General features: G+C 35.9%; 1 protein-coding gene across 2 annotated transcripts in view; it reads right to left on the reverse strand.

Annotated features, from left to right (window-relative positions):
* Positions 1 to 11,779: 11,779 nt before the first annotated feature.
* The window catches only part of NUF2 (NUF2 component of NDC80 kinetochore complex), a 34,003-nt gene continuing 23,291 nt past the window's right edge, over positions 11,780 to 22,491 (reverse strand). Inside the window, exons 11-14 of one of the 2 annotated variants that reach the window (XM_003258788.2) lie at positions 21,805 to 21,945; positions 19,637 to 19,812; positions 18,494 to 18,629; positions 11,780 to 12,204 (exon numbers count right to left, since the gene is read on the reverse strand). In XM_003258788.2, the coding sequence (XP_003258836.1) occupies positions 12,070 to 12,204; positions 18,494 to 18,629; positions 19,637 to 19,812; positions 21,805 to 21,945 (588 nt within the window). In that variant the 3' untranslated portion in view covers positions 11,780 to 12,069. The remainder of the gene's footprint in view (positions 12,205 to 18,493; positions 18,630 to 19,636; positions 19,813 to 21,804; positions 21,946 to 22,491) is intronic. The other variant, XM_003258789.4, reaches the window with a different exon arrangement.

The following is a 22,491-nucleotide window of genomic DNA, read 5'->3' on the forward strand; positions in this document are numbered from 1 at the left end:
TAATGTTGAAAAGATGAAAAAGATCTTTTTTTTTTCCAATCTCATTATTCCAGAACAGAGCAAGAGTTGAGGGTTTCTTATCTGTGGTACGGGAACAGCAGCAGGAACATGGAAAAATTGCAAAAATGTCAAAGGCTGCAAAATTTGAAAGCAGTTTCAGCAGCTCCAGAAGTTGTAAATTAGCAAATGCTTTTAGGGTCATCTTTCCTCACTGCTTCCCTCTGTCTCTGCCTTCTCTATGCCTCTCTACCTGCGCCCTAGGCCCTCTCTGTCTGTCCCAATTATTTTTTACAAAATGCAAGCAGGTAAACAATGCATTACAATATCAGCAGTCACAAATCAACATTTATAGAGTGACCTCAGTGAGCAGAACACTGAATAACGTTGGGTGGGAGTCGGGGTTACAAAAAAATTCAAACACACTCCTTCTGTCCTTAAATAATTGATGATCCAGGAGTCAATTTTTGGTAGACATTCTTATGAAATAAGATTCATTTCTGTATTCGTGAATTCAAGATAGAATGATGACATTATTTGGGGACTGACAGCGTTATTTAGGGCCTAAATTAATTTAGGTTATTTTCAAATATTCTATATATGTTGTTACTCATTCTTTTTAAGATAGGATGAGGTAAGGAGCTGCAAAATAAGCAGGCTGGTAGATGTTAAGACAATGTTAAGAGATCAGGTATACTTTTCTTTTCAAAATTGAAAATAGTAGCATGCTTCTGTGTGTATTCACCTTTACTTACTAGTCCAGGAATGGCAACCTTCCTTTGTAAAGGGCCAGATAGCACATATATTTGGATTTGTGGTCCATATGGTTTCTGTCATAGCTACTGAACTCTGCTGTTATAGCAGGATAGCAGCCACAGACAAAATGTAAGCAAATGATTATAGCTGCGTTTCAATAAAACTTTATTTACAAAGTAGGTAGTGGGCTGCTTTGACACATGGGCTGTGGTTTCCAAACCCCTGCACTAGCCCCTAGCAACTGCTCTTTGCTTTGTCTGAGGAAAAAAGCCCTATCTATTTCAAAAATCAAAATCAGCAGGGCACAGTGGCTCACGCCTATAATCCCAGCACTTTGAGAGCCTGAGGCAGGAGGATCACTTGAGCACAAGAATTCAAGACCAGCCTGGGTAACATAGTGAGACACTGTCTCTACAAAGAAAAAAAAAATGGTGGATGTGGTTGCACCTGCCTATAGTCCCAGCTGCTCAGGAGGCTGTGGGAGGATTGCTTGAGCCCAAGAGGTCCAGGCTGAAGTGAGCTGTGATTGTGCCATTGCACTTCAGCCTGAGGGACAGAGCAAGACCTTGTCTCAAAAAAAAATAAAAAATAAAAAAGCATTAAGTGGGCCCCAATATGTACAAGGCATGGTGCTAGGCTCTCAATCATGAATAACAGATAGTTTGCCTTCCAGAACCTCACAATCTAGTAGACTAAACTTTTTAATGATGTAATGGTTTTAGTGCATTAAACAGTTAATATTCAGTGGAATAAGTACTATGAGGAAAGTTTTTTTTTTTAAGTGCTGTGGGAGAAGAAAGAAAAAAGACAAACCACAAACAGAAGACATTTGCAAAGCATACAACTGACAAAGGATAGTATCCAGAACTAAAAAATATATATCCTTGAAAGCAGTAAGGAAAAAAATAAGTAACCCAGTAGAAAAACGGCCAATAAATAAATAAACAGGTAATTCACCAATGAGGAAATGTAAATGGCCAATAAACAGGTAGAAAGATGTTTATCCTCACTAGTAAATAGACAAACAAAAAGGAAACCTGCAGAGCAATATCATTTCACATCCATCACATTGGCAAACATTAAGAAGTCTGATTATCCCAGTGATTACAAAGAGAGGAAGTAACTGGTACACACAAATGCTGCTGGTGCTGCTAATGTAAAATTTGGCAAACCACTTTGGAGACCTCATAATTCTACTCTTTGGTATATATCTCAGAGAAACTTTACCATGTATGTGCAAAAAAATTTTTTAAACAAATTTTCATAGTGCACAGCATGTTTATAATAGCATGAAAAAAAAAGAAAGATAAAAAGCAACCTAAACATCTTTCAAGAGGAGTATGTAGCATAGTCATGCACTGAAATACCATTCAGAAGTAAAAATGAGACAGGATGAGCTGCATATATAAATAGGAAAATTGGTCAGAAATATAATGCTTATTTATTCAAGAAATATTTGAGTTCCTCCTATATGTCAGGCACTTTTCTAGGTTCTCTGGATATAGCGGTGAACAAAACAAAGTCCTCACTCTTAACTTGCTCCCATTGAGCAAAAACAAAAACAGCAAGTTGCAGAATATATAAAGCAAACCATTCAAAGTTTAAAACATGCAAATGATACTATATATGGGTAGTGTTACTTCATAGAGTCAGTAAAATTCTAAAAATATTCATGGGAATAATGAATTTATATTTCAAGATACTGGTTACCTGAGAGCAGTGAAGAGGCTTGTAATTGTGGAGGGCTGTAGAAAGGGCTTCGATTGCATTGCTAATGTTTTCTTCTTTAAGTTAGGTAATAGCACACAGATGTTTATTATTATTCACAATGTGGTAGTCTTGTATAATTCTGAAATATACCTATCTTAAAACAGAAATGTTTTCAAATCCAATCATTATGTAAAGATTTTGATTATTAAATGTTTCAATCAATTTTTTTTTAAATCCAAAACTAAACAGTCCCTTTGACATTCTGAAGATTTACTTCCAGAATAGGAATATTTGATTAGCTAATGACAGATGAAGTACATAATAGAGCTTTTATTCCATCGAAAACAGTGCTGGTTACTGTGGCTTGGTAGAGTATCAATTAATGTGTAGACTTCACTTCTGTTGTATCTGAATTTCTGGACTGAGACCCCATGTCAGATGTCTATCATTTCTTAGAAATTTCCTTTTAACCAGGAAAAAAAAAAAAAGGATGGGGACCTCAGGGAAAATAGAAAATGAGGAATAATTTTAGCTAGAAGAGTTAGGGAAAACTCCACTGTGGGCAATTAAAGGTCTGGACCTTAATTCCTAACCCTCTTTCACTGCAGCAATGATATCTAACCTTACCTGCCAATCACCCATTATGAAGACTTTCAGGCAACATGCCTCCTCGGGTTGATGGAAGCAGGGCTGACTTGGAAGGCCTAGCTTATTCTGCAGTCACTTTTGGGAGGAAAGTTAACTCTTTTGGACGTAGTTTATACCTGTCAAATCATTGGAACTGGTGTAAAATAGGCTGGTCTTGAGTCCTCAAAGAAAAATTGCAATGAACAAAGACATACATAGTGCAAGGAAGCTGGTGGTAAATCTCAGACTGCTACAATAGAAATGAGAGTGAGAAAGATTCATATTTGTCTTTCTTACATAGGAGTCTGAGCAAAAGAGCTAAATTGGGCTTCCCAAAATTTTCAGATTAAATCTCAAGAATTGCACCTGGCTTGTAGAGTTTAGAATATGGGTCCCTGAATTCTGGAAATGTGGCTAATAAATGTCTGATTTCTTTTATTAAAAGTTGGAAGAAGGTCAGATCCTATTTGGAAGCAAGCAACTCATGATATTGTTCTAATGTATGTTGAAGTCAATGAGGAAACATCTGATGAAAAAAATATAGGTCCAGTTTAAAGAGGACTTGAATGCCAACTAAGTAGTTCAGACTTGAACTAATGAGGACATTGGCAGTCATTTTAGGTTTTTGGGCAAGTGAATCAACTGGTTGCCACTAAGAACCTCTTTGAGCCAAAGTTTCCCATCTGTTTCACAGAAGATAATGAGTGCCTCATCTACTAAGTCGTGCTGTGATCACATTAGGCAAGTATAATGTTCCAGTCAAGAAAAAGGTATGCTGTAAGAGATGCACTAGTGTGTTGAGAAGATATATTCAGCAGTGTGAGCAGACCAATCAAAGGAATAAGTCCCTAATTTTATATTACCTTAAAACATTGTCTACATGCTGGTGGTAAGGGTATAGAAGTCCCAGTCTCTAGTACAGGGATTGGGGAGTGTGGTAGCCAACTCTACAAGATGGCTGCCAAAGAGCACTGCCTCTTGGTATACATGCTTTTATGAAGTTCCCCAAAACATACACATTGTACCATAGTTGGTCTATCTGAAGAGTAGAACATGGAAGAAGTGATGGTATGTCATTCCCAAGATTAGGTTATAAAAGATATTGTGGCTTCCATCTTGGTTGCACTCTCTCCGTTTTTCTCTCTCTCTCTCTCTCCTATCTCTATCTGCAATCATTTGCTTTAGCTGATGATTGGGGAAGCCAGCTACCATATCAAACAGCTGTATGAAGCCCGTGTGGTAAGGAACTGATGCTCCTGATAAGAGGTAGCAGGAACTGAGGCCCCTTGCCAAAAGTCATTGGATTGAGCCATCTTGGAAGCAGATCTTCTAGCCCTAATCAACACTTCAGATGACTGCAGCCCTGGAGGCCAGATTAACTGCAACCTCATGAAAGTCCCTAAGCCAGGACCAGCCAGCCAAGCTACTCCTATATTCCTTGACCCTCAGAAATTGTGTGAGATAATAAACATTTTTTGTTTTAAGTTGCTAAGAGTTGGAGTAATTTGTTACATAGCAATAGACACAGGGATTTTGGCCAAAAGAAAGACTAATAACACCTGGATGAAGAGAGAGTCATTAAGAGTTTACGTTGTCCATGGATACTTCTGGAGAGCAGGAATCTTCTTTTTCACCTTGACTTCTTCCAATGCACTCGGATTGGGCCTGTGTATAGTGCACTCTTAGTAAATATCTACTGAGTTATTGAGGGAAGAAGACCAGCCCTAAATACCGTGAAAGTAGAAGAAGCCTAACCATGGGTATAAGAGGAGGGTTGGGCCAAATAGGAGCTTCATGTAGAGCACATGTCCAGAGAGATCAACCATCCTGGTTTGCCCTGAACTGAGGGGTTTCCTTAAATGTGGGTTGTTTAGTGCTAAAACTGGGATCGTAAGAGGACAAAAGGAACTCATCTAAGAAAAACAGAGTAAGTTAAAGGGATGAACAAAAGACAGCCTATTATTTCTTTGAATATGGTAGGGTTTCTTCATGCATTTGTTCAGCACATATTATTTTGATTCTATTATATGCTAAGTTCTGTAGGTACAAAATGAATTATAATCTCTGGCTTGAAAGAGCACAGGTATAAAGTTGTCCTGATTATATAAGAATACATTTGCCCTCCGTGGTAAAATGCAATTCCTTTCTAAAAACTTTTGAAAAGATATTGTTTCTGTAACTCTTTTTTTTCTACAAATCTAATTTTAAATGATGGCTGTAAATTTCTCAGTACTTTCTGAGTCCTTTCTCCTTTGATGGGTGATACAACTGTTAGCAATAAATGAACGTTAGTATTCTAACGGGTGCCATGTGATTTTTTTCTTCTGGGTAGAGTCTATCTCTTTCAAACAGTAAAAGCTCACATAACACCTGTTGCAGCCATTTTTGTCACTTTGTATCTTCGGTTTTACTAGCAATAATAGCCATTTCCAAAGAGTGCCAAGTAGTTTACATTTATTATCTGATTTAATCCTTACAACAGTCTTGTGAAGTAAAGACTACTAAACTCCTCAATTTGAAAATAAGGAGCCTAAGACTCAATGCCACTCTGTTTCATGCCCCAGTTTGCAAAGCTGGTAAGTTGCAAACATGGAATTCAAATGTCTGTCTCTCAAAACTCCACATTCTGAACCATTGTACTAAATACCTCCACATAATAGTTGCTAACACATATAACGTGCTTGATCACGCACTGGGTGCTGTGCCAAGCATTTTACATCTCTCATCACCTCAGTCTTGAAGGGTAGATAACTTGGTGACATGAAGGTAGAATCAATGACGAGAAGCAGGAAGGCTATTCAAAGTGTGGTTTGTGGTCCAGCAGCCTCAGCGTCACCTAGGATATTTTTAGAAATGCAGGATCGCAGGCTCCACTCCAACTTACTGAATCAGACTCTTTATTTTAACAGGATTTCTAGGTGACTTGTAAGCACGTCAAAATGTAAGAAGCATTGCTATAGAAGACCTGTGAAGAACCTGACCCCAGTTGTGGTTAGATTTCTCTAATGCAGTGCTTCTCTAAATGTTGATCCCTGAACCAACAGCATCAGCTTCACCTGGGAACTTGATTGAAATGCAAATTATAGAGCCCCACCCTAGACCTACAGAATCAGAATCTCTGGGGCAATAATCCATTTTAGTCCTCCAGGTGATTCTGGTAAATCCTGAGGTTTGAAAATCCTCCTTCTAATGTCCTGCAATCCTTAAACCTATGCTCAAACAGGAAAGAGGAGTTAGCAGTGACACCCAGTGGAGCCAAGCGAAATTTGCAACTTTTAAAAATGAGCATACCTGATTCTTTTTTCCCCTGGTAGGATAAAACTGTCATGATCCTTGTTCTTTGCACTAAAAATACAAGGCTGACTTCTTTTCCTGGAAACTCCTTGCTTTAGGGTCTTGTGCCCATTTTGGATATGTAGATATATTCTTAATTCAGCAAATATTTATTCACTGCTAACTAGGTATAAAGAATTATGACAGAAGTAGTGCAGAAGATATAAAACATATCAAATTTGCCCCAGAGCGATCTAACAGATATATCTGTCTTTAACAGCATCAGCTACCATTTGAGTGTTTGATGTGTGGCAGGCACTTTGCTAATTGTTTTCCAGAATTCACTCAATGTTTTCATGCTTGAGATACACAGTTGACCATTGAACAACATGGGGCTAAACTTCACAGGACCATTTATACATGGATCTTTTTCAATAAAAGTTACACTGAGATTGCCTGCCTCCCCTTTCACCCCATCCACCTCTTCTGCCTCTGCCTCCCCTGAGACAGCCATACCAACTCCTCCTCTTCCTCAGCCTGCTCAACATGAAGATGAGGATGAAGACCTTTGTGATGATCCAATTCCACTTAATAAATAATAAATGTATTTTCTCTTCCTTATGATTTTTTAACATTTTCAGTTCTCTAGTTTTACTGTAAGAATATACTATATGATAAAATATACAGAATATGTGTTAATTGACTGTTTAGGTTATTGGTAAGTCAATAGTAGGCTTTTAGTAATTTTTGGGAGAGTCAAGTGTTATACGTGGATTTTCCACTGTAAGGAGTGTTGGTGCCCCTATCTCTCACATTGTTCAGCACTCAACTGTATTTGTTATTCCTGTATTTGTTATACTAGAAGTAGTGTGAGGGCTTATTCCAGTGTATGTTCTTAGTCACACAGCAGTTCTTAAAATAATCGCCTAGGACTATTGTTACTGGAATCATTTAGTATGCTTGTTTCATGTGTAGAACCCCAGAAACCCACCAAATCAAATCTCTGGAGGGTGTGGCATATTTAACAAGTTTCCCAGGAAAATTTTACACACACTACACTTTGAGAACTGCCATACCACACTATATGGTCTCCATCAAAATATTGCCCTTTAAAGTATTATGGGTTGGCATCAAAGATTTGTAGAGCAGTGGGGAGAGATGATCAAGTTTGTATTTTAGAAAGTTCTATGCCATGGCAGTAAGAATGGGTTAGAGATTGGTGGTGGTAGGAACTTACTTTATAAGATTATCAGAAGAAAAGAATGTTACACTGAGAATCCCAGGTGATATTCTAGGTTCATTTCCTAAGAGACTTGCTTGTTGTATGAAATCTCAAATTCTTGTCTCAGAAAAATTCAATTTTAAGAGTTGCATGGAATCTGAACTAGAAATCCTGAACCAATTACTAAGAAGATATATATGTATATACATATACATGTATACTACAGGTGCGTGCCACCATGCCCTGCTAACTTTTTGTATTTTTAGTAGAGATGGAGTTTCACCGTGTTAGCCAGGATGGTCTCGATCTCCTGACCTTGTGATCCACCCGCCTCGGCCTCCCAAAGTGTTGGGATTACAGGCGTGAGCCACCGCACCTGGCCAACAAACAATTTTTAAAAGATAATATACATAAGGTCAGAATTGGAGACTTGAGATGAGTCATCCTTTTAGCAAAATTTTAAAATAATCTTACGATATTATTTAGAAGCTATTTCAACTTTAAACAGATTATCTCTAAATTCTGACACTTTTCTTTTTTTTTGATTTGTTACTATTATTTAAAAATTTTCAGCTTTTAAGTTTCAAACCTTAAAATCCACAGCTATTTTAGCATTGGTTATGCAAGTTAGGTTATGCCCCCTGGTGGCAATATGGATAGGAAGATGAGAAGCATATTTCAATCAAAGGGAGAGTGCCAACTTAATTGAAGTAAGTGGCAGGCTCAGAATTTGAAATGGAATTTCATATAAAACTTTTCTGGTCTTACTAAAAATAGGAAACATCCCGTTAAACTAAAATCAGATGTATTAACTTCAGCCTGCAAGGTGCATATTTCAATTTCCCTTGCTTTGTCATAAAATGGATTAGCTCCTTGAAATATGTCAGTTGAACTTGAAATTAAATATTTTCTCTACATATAGCTAAGTACCTGAACTCATAAATGATAACTAAAGTCTGTGTCTGCACAGTATTTCCTTTAAGATCAGGCTTCGCCACATGCCATATACCATGAGGCCATTTGCTTCTGCAGAGTATTAATTTCCCCACATTAATAAACTTTAAAAGATTACATGATCCAAGTAATTTTCAAGAAGGCATTGGGGAAAATCCTAAATTTACTCAGTTATTCTTTAGTCAAAACAGCCAAATGTGGATTACTGAAGGCCTCTTAAATAAGGCTTTTTACCTCTTTGGGGGCAAAAACAGAAAGTGAAAATATCAAACTGCTGAAACATATGTTGTTATTTGGCATAAAAAGATGCATAAAAGATAACAGTTCTTGCTGGGATAAACCTGGCCTCAAGGTTATATGCTTTGGTCATAGGAGAGAGATGGCTATTCCTTAAGTAAACATTTAAGTGACTACCAGGTGCTGGGTTCCATGCTAGAGTAGAAATACTAAAACAGATTAGTTACTGGCCTTGAAAAACCTTAAGTCCAGCAAGGTGTAACATGTGTAAAAAAAATACAATATGATACAAATTACAGTAAAAATAAAAGAAAAAAGGAAAAGCTGACAGTTAAAAAAGCATTAGATTTCGCTAGGAGCGGTGGCTCATGCCTGTAATCTCAGAACTTTGGGAGGCCGAGGTGGGCGAATCACTTGAGGTTAGGAGTTCAAGCTCAGCCTGGCCAACATGGCAAAAAACTCTGTCTCTACAAAAAAATACAAAAATAAGCTGGGTGTGGTGGCACGCACCTGTAGTCCCAGCTACTCGGGAGGCTGAGGCACGAGAATCATTTGAACCTCCGAGGCAGAGGTTGCAGTGAGCTGAGATTGTCCCACTGCACTCCAGCCTGGGCAACAGAGCAAGACCCTCTCTCACACACACCAAAGTCTGAGACTTGAAAAATGAGTATTTTCCAGTTGAACAAAGGAAAGATTATAAACTATGGGGAAAAAAAAAATGTGTAAGCACATTAAGTGTGAAGTGCTATGAATGCCAAATAGCTCAGTATTGCTCAAGGACAAAGTTCAAGTGACAAGTGCAAGAGAAAAGGTGAGAAAGTCTAGATTATGAAGGGTTTTGAAATTCCTGCAGGTTTACTTTATCCTATAAGGGAATGGTCCCAAGAAAAATACTTAATGTTTATGTTTATTAAGTGGTTAGGTCCAGAAAACATAATAAGCAGTTATGTCCTAACAATGAATGTTTTAAAATAAAACAAACTGAAAGAATATTTTTATTATTTTATTTTACTCTTAACCAGTTACTAATTGGGTATCTGTGCCTATTGGGCACCGTACAACTACTCAAACCTTGGAATCAGATTGAACACTGTCATCTTCATTTCCTATTCTATGATTTTCATGTGATACTTGCTTCTTATCTCAGCAAATGCCAAACCCAGCTCCACAAAGATACGATGTCATTGAAAGGAAAGTAGTATGCTTTAACACTGAAATTCAGAATGACCTTGAACTAGTAGTTTGTGATGGTGTCCCACAAATATCAAATATTGTTGTTTCCTTTGGAAATTTAAAATATTCCATGATTCCCCTGTGAGTTCACTAATACACCCTGGCAGGACAGTTTGAAAAGCTAAAAAACTGCACAGATCACGGACACTATCTAATTTGCTTGATAGAATACTCAAATGCCTTTATAGAAGTGGGTTAGGGACTGGGAGCCTGGTAAGATTATCACAAGTACAGTAATGATGAGGATGCAAATTGCAACATAAGCAAAGGAGATGTGAGAGGGAGATTTGGGTACATTAATCTGTAGTTCTTGGTAACTAAATGGATATAAGGGAGTGAGGTATAGTAACGTAAGAGAGAAAGTGGATGAGTCCTTTTTCCAACACGGCACAAGTATAGTTAGTGATACTAGTAACCATAATGTTTTTAAATATTTGATAATCAATTTGAATCTAATTGGTTTCCCTTTTTATCCTGTATTTTATATCATGTATTAAACCCATTACTCTGAAAGGGTCCATTATTAGGCTTCATCAGAATGCCAATAAGTTAAATACACCTACTGGCCAATGGATATGCAAGTCTGAAAATCAAGGGATATGATAAATCTAATTAAAAAATCATAAATGTAGTTAAGTTTTACAGGTGTTTAACTTGTGCTGGAAGCTGTGGGTATAGATAAAAGTTTTCAAGGAGAAATATAGAGGTTACAATAAAGAGAGGCAAGGGTAGAAGCACAGAGAACAGAAACACAAGAGGTGAAAACAGAATGAGGCTCTAGGGCGGAAAAATTAACAAGAAAACAGGGAATTAGGAGAACCAACAGAGTGGTGTTACTGAGACAAAACGAAAAAAGCACTGGATACATAGAATTTGAGGAAAGATTAAAAAGTATGCAAGAAATTTTGGTAACTAGGAATTTTTTGGTGACCTTAGAAAGTTCAGAAGGTTAGTATGGATAGAAATAACAATTCCGTGCTCAACAAGGAATGAAACTAATTCACAAGTATAGATTAGGTTTTCTAGAAATCTGGTTGTGAAAAAAAGTGCAGTAAAGGTGGAGATAGGTCCAAGGGGTCAAACTTTTTAAAATATGAGAGAGATTTGGTGATGTTTATACCTGTTACCTTGCCTTAGAGGCAGCCTTTTCTCTGAATGAAAACTCATGAATATTTAAAGAGAAGCTAGGAAGGGACAAGGCAATAGTGCAATTTTTGTATCCTCATCTGTTCTTCCCTGCACACCCAGCTTTTGCTGCTCCTTCCATTCCAGGGCTTTGCCTTTCATTGAAAGCCTGGTCGCTCCCTAAAATAACATTTTATTATCTCTGACAAAGAGGAAAGTACCTAGAGCTTCCATGATCTTAAATACTAATAGATAAGAGTTATCAAGTGTTTACCATGTGCCAGGCACTGTTTTAGTCACTTTACACATTATTAACTCATTTTTCTTGAAAAAAAATGCCAGTTGCATCAATGAAGAAATCGACTACTAAACTCAAAACTTTCTCTTTCAATTAACTACATTGAAAAGTGTGGTACACTGAAACATTCTAGACTTCAGTATCATAGAGAGTACAGTTCAAATTTTGCTTCAGCTATCTGATCTTTTAGGACCTTTATAATTACTTTATTTATGTAGTAATAAAAATATTTACCTAGAATTGCTTAAGTAAGGATCAAATGAGATCTCAACCACAATGCTGAGGGCACAGTCTGGACTCAATAATGTCACAACTCTATGTCAATAAACAAAACAAGAGCCATGATAGTAACAGAAAAAAATATATATATTTCAAAGGTAACTAGTTTTGTTTTACTCAAACTATTTACAACAAAGGGCAGAGTAGAGACATGAATAGCTGCACAAGTTATTTTAATTATAAATTAATAAAAGCCTACATTAAATTCATCTTATTAACTACTTATGAGACTGTATAAAAACTGATGAAGCCAACATTATTTGGTACTTCTGATACTTCCATTCGCTTCAACTTTTCTTTCTAAATAGAACATTAAAAGATGGCAAGCCATTTACAAAAAGACATGTAATTTTGTTAATCAGGTTGACATTTTGAACATCTTCCTCTTCAGTTCAGCTGTCTTCTCATCTATCTTAGCATAGGAGTCCTCTGCTGCCTTTTCGATACCGTCGTGGTATTTCTCCAAAGCAGTTTTCAAGTTTAGAAATATTTCCTAAGTAGAAAATGAAACAGAATAATAATTATTCTATGCAACAACCTAAACTACAAATGAGTTATAAGAATTCCAAGTTTATTCATATTTATTAATATTTTAAAGCCTAAATTCTTATGCACACATACAAATGTGCATGTCTATGTCTGCTTTAATTAAAAATTCATTCTGTAAGCTGTACAAATTCATCAAAAAAGTTTGCTACTTAAGGAACAAAGGAGAGACATGAGACAATGTTTAGGATTCTAATACAATGAGAACAAACATATTTATAATTATCAAGGAAAAATTTTACTTTAGAGCTTTCCATATTAAACACGGAAAATAACTACATTACTGTAGATAACTATACTCTCTGCATTTGACCCTGATTATCATTTAAAAGGTATGCAAACAGATTTAATAAGCAATCTATAGGACTGAAAAATATATTAATACCTTTTAGAGTTGTTTGAATAAACTGATCAGATAGTTCAAGCCTATATGGATGTGCTAAGAATTTTAAAAAATAAAAGAACAATTTTTATAGTTTAAATAAGAAAAAAATTAGCCTGTACACATTTTCTTCTATTTCATACTTGTCAAATATAATATTGATCCTCCTTTCATTATTCACTTCTCTTAGATAAAACAATTCTTAAACTGTAATATACATAATACCACAAGAAACTGGTATTTTACAAGGTTACAGGATGTGTTTTGCCACTGAAATAAAACAGTCATCTTTTTCCAATGGGGGAAGAAAAGCAGTAAATGAATACAATGTTCTCAGTTTTAAGTGTCTCTCCCACTAAATTTTTCTTAAGCCTAAAATTTTGGCTACTACTTATCTTAGTTTAAATTCTAGCAGAGATACTATCTGATTTTGAATAAATTACATAGATTATAATTTGATATAGTATAAATTCACGGTGTTCCAAAAAAGAACACTATTTCCAGCAACTCTGCCACCTATGCAAGTTTGAGTACTACAGATTAAGTGAATGTAAATATATGCTTAAGACTAAACATTCTCCAAAAATCCAAACATAGTTATTAAATCCTAACACAAAAATAGAAGAGTGTGTTTAGATTTCTGAGCTCTAAGCAGGTATCAAATTACTACAACTATGATAGAATATGAACCAATAGGAAAATAAATCAAAATTTTTGAAGGCTTTATTTCTTAAATCTTATAGGAAAAATAAGGTGAATTAGTTGCTAGCTTGTGTGAATGCCATTATTAAAAAAACAGCACACTCAGCAGCTATAAATCAATTTAACTTTCCAGTTCTATAGGGGTATATGTTTATTCATTCCAAAAAAGAAAGCTGAATAAATTTGGTAGAAAGATATTCCTTATGAGAAACTATCACAACTAAGTGTGACTAAATTAAGATATACAATCTGTACATATCTGAACCAACCATTTTAAAATACCCAAAGGAATACTTTCCTTCTGAGAACAAATAACACTCTCAAGGAGGAGCAAAATCCTGTTGGTAGAGCCACAAGTGAATGAAACATTAAGGCCCAATTCCAGTGGCACAGGCACAGAGACAAAAACATTTGAAGTTCTAAGCCAACCCTCACAAGATGTTTAATGGTGACAGATCGTATCCCTGACAAATACTATGTAGTTTAGCATTTCCGCTTAAATTCTACATCCAAGTGGAATTTTATAATATTAATCACCCTAATTCACATATAATAAGTCTTACTGTGATGGCCTCATTGAAGTTAAGTATTTTTAAAGTCAAAGGCTAGTTCTGCGCTGTCAAATATAGCAACCACTAGACACATGTGGCTACTACTTAAATTTAATAAAATTTAATTTAATCATATGAAATTAAAAATTCAGTTCCTCAGTTGCACCAGCCACATGTCAAGGACTCAACAGCCACATGTGCCTACTGGCTATGGTATTGAGCAATACAGAAGAACATTCTCATTACAGCAGAAAGTTCTGTTGGACAGTGTCAGTCTAGATAACTATCTCACTTTTCAAATCAGAAATATTTAAGACTATACACTATCCATGGAGTCTTATAGCCAGTGTAGCCATTTATCACATACGTATAAATTAGTCAACCCAATATATTATTGGGTACTTCGTATAAGTAGCACTGTAAATAGTACAATAGTACAATGAAAGACACCAATTATGCTTTCTTTCCTAAATGAACATATAACCAGACCAGATTGGATATCGAGCACCTGAAATATAGCTAGTGCAAATAAAGAACAAAATTTTTTATTTTATTTCATTGTAATTAATTTAAATGTAAATAGCCACATATTACTAACAGCTCCCCATTGGACAGCACAGATCCAGATTATTTGCAATAGACTGAGAGTGCTACAGTATTTGAGAGAGGAGAGAAAGATATTTCAAAGAAGTAAAAGAAAGTTATGTGGAAGACATAGTTTCTACTGGACCTTAAATAATGGAAATGATTAGGTTAGATAGAACACATTTTTTTTTTTTTTTTTTTTTTTGAGACGGAGTCTCGTTCTGTCGCCTAGGCTGGAGTGCAGTGGCGCAGTCTCGGCTCACTGCAAACTCCGCCTCCCAGGTTCACGCCATTCTCCTGCCTCAGCCTCCTGAGTAGTTGGGACTACTCGCGCCCACCACCACGCCCGGCTAATTTTTTGTATTTTTAGTAGAGACAAGGTTTCACTGTGTTAGCCAGGACAGTCTCAATCTCCTGACCTCGTGATCCGCCAGCCTCGGCCTCCCAAAGTGCTGGGATTACAGGCGTGAGCCACCGCGCCCAGCCAGATAGAAAGTTTTGAAAGTCCTAGAGGTGGAAATCATTCCTGACTTGTTCACAACTTACTCTCTGAATCAAATGTGAAGCCTGACACCTAGCAGATACGTTGGCCATTTGTTGAAATACGGACTGGGTGAATGAATGAACTGAAGGAAAATGGCCCTTATTTTAAACAAGAAAGTGTAGTATTGAAAATAATATTTTAGCAGGATAAATGTGGTAATACTTAGTATTCAAGGCATACTTGATACAGAAGAATCTAAAATCAAAGAAACTTAGCGAATGTTGCTGCAATCCATGACTACTACAAAATTATGTGATAGATGTATAATAGTAAGAGTGCTGTATGTATGAAGGGCTATGTATATGTATGAAGAGTACCACCATGTAAAAGCAATCATGAAATTAACTTGGTGATTATCTGGATGTCAGGATTATCTAAAGCAAGTCCAAAATTTCAATGCTTTGTGATAGAAAATGATGATGCAATTGAGAAATACAAAGAAATTTATGAAGAAGTTGAGCAAAAGAGAGAAAAAGAAAAGGGAAAGAGAAAGTGAAGAAGAGGTCAGATGTAGGAAAATGTTGAAAGTAATTTTAAAATATTATTTTTGTTGTGAGTGACCAGAACAAGAAACACAGATTTTTGAAAGCTATCCAAATGAAGATAATAATTGAAACTAGAAGAGATAAATTATCTATGGGAAAGAACATTTAATGAAAAAAGACTATGATGATCACAAAATGCAACAGAACTGCACAAAGAACAATTTGGCAATCATAACATATCCTTTTTTCTTTTCATGAAGGATGATTATAAAGTAAGCTAAGGAGAGTTCTTTGACTAAAAGTATTTGATTTTACCAAAGTATTTAGAGACCTTCCCATTTGTGTAACAAATAGATATCACAATGCAGCCTGAATCAAGGTAGGTAAGAACAACTTAGCAAGTTGAACAATTGTACCCAAAGTTTTGATCGATAGTTCTATGCCTCTAGGATGAAAAAATTATAATGCAGCAAAGGACCTTGTTCTAGTAAACATTTTTATTTTGAAGAAAAACGCATGCTGATCAAATCTGCAGGTGACACTAAGCAATGAGAAATAGTTAAGGTGGAAGATAGAATGATAGATTTAAACTAACCTTGACATTTTGAAATCTAGGTTGAAACAAATAAAACCTAAAATAGTAAAATTCTGAATTAAAAGTAACAGTTGCGCTAAAGTATGGTGAAAAACTCTTAACATGGCAGAACTGTATGTGGAAAAGACAGGAGTCCTTTAGTTGATCATAAGGTCAATATGAGTCAAGGGCAAGATGCTGCTGCTGAAAATCTACCCCAATATTATGCTTCATTAAAAATGTGCTTTGGGTCTGGCTGGCCACATCAATATTTTGGAAGATTGTGTTTAGCACTGGGTTCTAAATCTTAAGCAGAATAATGACAAATAGGAAATAGAGATGACAGTAAATAGGATAGTAATAAATCTGAAAATGAAGCTATATAAAGAATGGTGGAAAACTAGGACTAATTATCCTGAATATGAGAAGGCTGAAAGAAACCATGATCATTATCCTCAAATGTCTGAAGGGTTATTAAGCAGAAAAGGGTACACATTTGCTCCACAGAGAAGATCTGGGCTGACTATAGAGTACAGAAATAAATATTTTAAACTCAAAATAAGGGACAGAATTTTAACAATTAAAGCTGCCCTAGTAGAATTGCTTGAGTGGCCATACCTATTGAAAGCTCTATACCATTGAAAACAATTAAGCCAAGCCTATTAGTGGTTCTCAAAAGCCACATTAAAAAACACAATTTCATGTGCCCCATTGCTGGAGATGCTAATCAATGTGTTTGGGTGAGGATTTGTTCATTTTAAAATTCCTCACTGAATTCGAATACACAGCTAGTTTTAAGAAACACCATGCTAGATGACCTTTCAATTTTATAAATATTTATGGAAAGCATACTACACATAAGGCACCATTCTAGGCATGGTTTGACATGATGTGCTAAGGTTAATAATAGACAATTGCTACTGTTAAGAAATGGAAAATGTAACTGGCAAGACATACATGCACAAAACTCAAGGTAATATAAGGTAGGCATGGGTATCTCTTATGACTGATAGACAAAGGTGCCTCGAATTTGAGTTAGTAACTAGTTACTAATTTGTTAGCAACTGGTTCACTAACTGTTCCTAGACCATGTAGTAACACATAAATATTTATTGATTTGATTTGGTTAAGAAGCAGGATTAAATATCTGCTAAGTCTTCCTTTTTTTTTTTTTTTTTTTTGAGACGGAGTCTTGCTCTGTCACCTAGGCTGGAGTGCAGTGGCGCAATCTCGGCTCACTGCAAGCTCTGCCTCCCGGGTTCACGCCATTCTCCTGCCTCACCCTCCTGAGTAGCTGGGACTACAGGCACCTGCCACCACGCCCGGCTAATTTTTTTGTATTTTTAGTAGAGACAGGGTTTCACGGTATTAGCCAGGATGGTCTCGATCTCCTGACCTCGTGATCCGCCCGCCTCGGCCTCCCAAAGTGCTGGGATTACAGGCGTGAGCCACCGCACCCGGCCAATATCTACTAAGTCTTTCTAATTGCCATACTAGAGAGACTGACTCTTGGTGAGTATCAAGTTAAGAGGCAGGAAAAATAAAAGCAGTTGAGGTAGAAAAAACAAACAAACAAACAAAAAAACAGAAAAGAGCAGGCCAGGTATTGGGAAGACCATGGACGTGAAATCCCAACCATTTTATTTCTTTTCCTTCCAGTTTCCCTCTTCCTTTCCTTGCTCCATTTCCCTTTCCTTTCCTTTCCTTCCTTTTAAAGTAGCCTTAAGATAATGCTCACATGTGCAAGTGCTAACAACATAATCTTTCTGGGGGATAAGGTACTGAGAACAGATGAGGGAATTGTCTACTGTGGCTCTGTTAGTATTAAGAATTTTTACAAACTGGGTATGGATGGCGGAAAGTAATGGCAGCAAATGTTTCAATATTTATCAGGTATCAGCAGTTTTAGAAACCTCCATATAAATTGTCAATGTAGACAAGGTGAAGAATGAAAAAAAAAGAGGCTAAGGGATTTTGCATAATAAATAGCAATTTTTTGTGATTTCTGGCAGAGCAGTTTGAACTATTGTTCTGGTAGAACACTTTTGAAGATATAAAACTTCAAAAGATAAGGAGACAATAAATATTTAATAAATATAAAAGGAATAGACTACTTGTTAGAGACACTGGCAGTTAAAAGGATAGAAACAGGTAAACATTTTATGTTTAGCATTGTACTAGCATTTTTAAAGAGAAAAATGTAGGAGACAAGACGCCTGTTCTCATTAAACTTTAGGACTGTTTATGAAGCTTTACAGTAAATATATTCAAAACAAGAATAAAGAGTAAATAATTTTAGGTATCATTAAAAACCTCATTACACACAGAGACCAAGCAAGCTGTTTTGTTTCAGTTAACAACTCAAATACATGACAGATTATCTGAAATTAACTTCTTATGAACACATATTCACCTGGGACTTCAGTTTCTCCCTTTCAGCAGCATCTTTTAGTTGTTGAATTCCAAGTTTAATTTTTTGGATTTCTTGATTAATTGTGGTTACTCGTTCATAGACAGCACCTCTTTTTTCTTGAACTTTATTGCAATCCCTAAAAGAAAATTGAGACAGCTAATATTTAATCCTCTTCGGCAACTAAAAAGGCAAACACAATTCTAGTTTTGATTCCAAAGTGACCACGTGTCAGTATTTGACAAACCTAAAACTCTTCTCAAGATATAAAAGCAAAGGAATGAAAACCCCAAAGTGTGGTACTATAACCACATCGTAACATAGTGTGAACTCTTTCTCTCAATATATTAATGAGATTTTTTTTTCCCTCATTGGTGGGTTAGTGAATGAGTAAATAAATAAATAAATAAATTTTTAAAATGAAGATTTTTAAAGTTACATTTCCCCAGTTGTACACACTTAGGTACTGTTGGTGGGAATGTGAATCAGCTTAACTTTTTTACAAGGCAGTTTGGCAACAAATATAAAATCCTTAGGTTCTGCCCTTTTTCATCTGCAAGAGCAAGTATGAAGGAAATACTCAGATGATCTCTTAACGCACCTTTTAGGACTGAAGGAATGACATTATAGACATATCTGGGGCAGGTATTTTAAAAGCACATTCTTAGAACTGATGGGTACTTTACCAATAAAGTACCCTAACGTACCGGCTAAAAACATACTTACATACTTAGGAATGTATTACCTCTTACCTGAATATATGACTTTTTCTCAAAACACAAATGCTGTAACTCTACAGACCAGCTGGACTGTAAGATAGGCCATTTAGTTAATTCTGATGCAAGATAGACCACTATCTCTAAAGTGCAATGAAATAATCAGTAGCATCAGAACCCTTCTGAAGAATGATGCAAAGGAATTGGAACTGTATATCTAGGAAAAGAGTAGCTAAGACATCTCTATATCTAGACCTAGCAGTATAAGTTTTATAATTAACTCATCTGTTTTAGTCAACTGAAGGTAAAATAAAGATAAAACTGTTTAAATTCTTTTGGAAAATACTGAGGTTTTGAAATCCTGGGGGAAAAATGTATTTGCTTTTCATAATTGCTTTCTAATACACTAAAATTGAAAACAACTTCATACTCAATTACTGTGCGTTTGTATTGCTTAACATCTTCATGCTTCTTATTTATTTTGAATTGTGTTGTGGCAAGTTTTTCCTTCTTTACAATCATCAGTCTTTTGAACGAATTTTCTTCAGTCTTCAATTTCTTCAGTTCTGACTCATCACTCTCAATTTGGTCCTCCAAGTTCAGGCTCTGTATTTTATAAGAAGTATTTAAAGTCAACATAACCAATTAGGATTTACAAATAAAATGAAAGAGTATTTTCTAGGATGAACTATAATTAAACACAATTTTAAAAAGAGATAAAACTCTTCAAAGCCTGAAAGCCCAGCAGAAAAATGCAGATGAACCAGAAGAGAAAACAGGGAGGCACCAGAGATACTGAGAAAGGACATGACAACTAGAGATGTGTTTTCATCACGTTATTCTATCAGCACAGACTGAAAGGGAGACATGTTAAGAAGATTAGCTAAGAGACTAGAGTTGAGGGGGTTAGGATCTGAACTAAAGTAGTAAAAATAAAGGGAAAAGGGTAGGTGCTAGAAACAATTCAAAGCAGTAGATACACATCTTTTTTGGGTAACTCGATGGCAGATGAGGGGACTATGTAGTTGGGAAAGAATACCTGGGGCAATCTCACCTTCTAATCCCTACTTATCTCAAAAAAGCAATGGTTTATCAAATGTAATGTTAGTTATCCTGGAGGTGCAGTCTGGATGAAGATGATCAAGTTAAGAAGCAAAAAAGGATTTTCAAGCTTATAGCCTGAGAAACTGCCATTAGCTCTCATTTCTTCAGGGCAGAAGACTATGTAATAAACTTTAAATCTCTCTATAGGTCCTAGATACATTGTTGGGCACTAATTTGGAACTTTCTGATGCTAAGATCATTTCCAAATAGTAGAACAAATTTAAAATCCCATGACAGTAGTTCCCCTTATCCATGGCTTCACTTTCCATGGTCACAGTTACCCCTGGTCAACTGTGGTCTAAAAATATTAAATGGAAAGTATCAGAAATAAACAATTCATCAGTTTTAAATTGTGTGCTATTCTGAGTAGTGTGATTAAATCTTGCACCATCCTACTCCATTCCACCCTGGATGTTTGTGTGTGTGTGTGTGCTTTTCAGATGGGGCTTCACTCTGTCACTCAGACTGGAGTGCAGTGGAATGATCATAGCTCACTGCAGTCTTGACTCAAGTGATCCTCCCACCTCAGACTCCCAAGTGGCTGGGACTACAGACATACACCATTATAGCTGGCTAATTTTTTAAATTTTCTGTAGAGATAGCATCTTGCTATGTTGTTCAAGCTGGTCTCCAACTCTTGGTCTCAATGGTCCTCCTGCCTCAGCCTTCCAAAGTGCTGGTATTACAGGCTTGAGCCACCATGCCCAGCCCTGACCCTGGAAGTGAATCATCCCTTTGCCCAGCAGATTCATGCTGTATACACTACTTGCTCTTTAGTCATCAACATCCAACTGTCGATATCATAGTGCCTTGAGGATCTAGGATCACCTGAAGCAGATGATCCTTACTCTGATACATGGTCAGAAGATTCACAGTAGCCTAGCAATATCTCACTTCGATTTTTTATGTAGGCATTTTATCATCTCACATCATTGTACTAAACTTATTGACTTTAGTACAATAAGATATTTTGAGAGAGAGACCACATTCACATAACTTTTATTACAGTATATTGCTATAAATGTTATTTTATTAGTAATTATTGTTAATCTCTTACTGTGCCTAAGTTTTAAATTAAACTTTATCATAGGTATGTACGTAAAGGAAAAAACATGTGTGTGTGTGTGTGTGTGTATATATATATATATATATATATATAAGGTTTATTACTATCCACAGTTTTAGGCATCCCCTGGGGGTCCTGAAATGAATCCCCTGAGGATGAGGGGGAGCTACTGTACTATTTTCCAAAATATACACAGCAATGTGCTGGGTTAGTTATTATTAATTTCATCGGAAGGTTAAAAATTGGGTCTTGCTACTGCTATGTTTAAAAAGAAAAGTGTCTTTTTCATAGCATACACTGCCACATCTATTATACTGTAGAATGACCCTGTTTTTCTTTAGGAAAACAACAAAAAGTGAAAGCAGAATACAAGGAACTATAGTAAGCTGTTATATAATAAAGACATCAAAATTCCATACAATACAAACCTCCTTTAAGATACTGGCTAATTTTTCCCTATTATCTGAAAGGTCCTGTATTTTCTTCTGATATAACTGCACTTCCAACTGACATGAAGGCAGGCAGTCAACTGAGTCTCCATAGATTTCATATTTCTCCACCACTTCTTGCTTTGAAAGACAAAAAACAAAGACCACAGTTTGATATTCTTCTTTATGAAGCTGCAGTAATATCAATTTGTTTGCTCTTAAATAATTTCTGCATTTAATACTGAAACCTTAAGAGCAGGGAACAATTAAATTTCTAGGTCAGTAATACAGCACTATTACTGACATGTGTTTAAGCACAAATAATTGTGTTTTAATTGCCAAGTATCTTCAAACAAAGGGAAAGTGCCATAATTGTACTACGCAATGAAATACCTTCCAAAAGTTAATAATGACGATATTAAAATAGTTTATTTTGCTAATACTCAAACTATTTCTGATTACTCCTGGGCAATCAATCGTATTACTCATTTATAATCTTCCTATTCATTTGTATAATTACGACTACTACAGCTAATTCTTTTAAAAAGATTAACTCATCTTCTAAAATTATAAAATGAACATATATTTACTACAATCATGGTAACAATACAAAGACTCCTTCCCTTGTCCTCACTAGCCTACCCCTTGTTCTACCTTATTTTTTTCTTTTTCTTACTAATTTGTAAA

This window comes from Nomascus leucogenys, chromosome 12 (genome assembly GCF_006542625.1).
Source record: "Nomascus leucogenys isolate Asia chromosome 12, Asia_NLE_v1, whole genome shotgun sequence".
NCBI lineage: Eukaryota > Metazoa > Chordata > Mammalia > Primates > Hylobatidae > Nomascus > Nomascus leucogenys.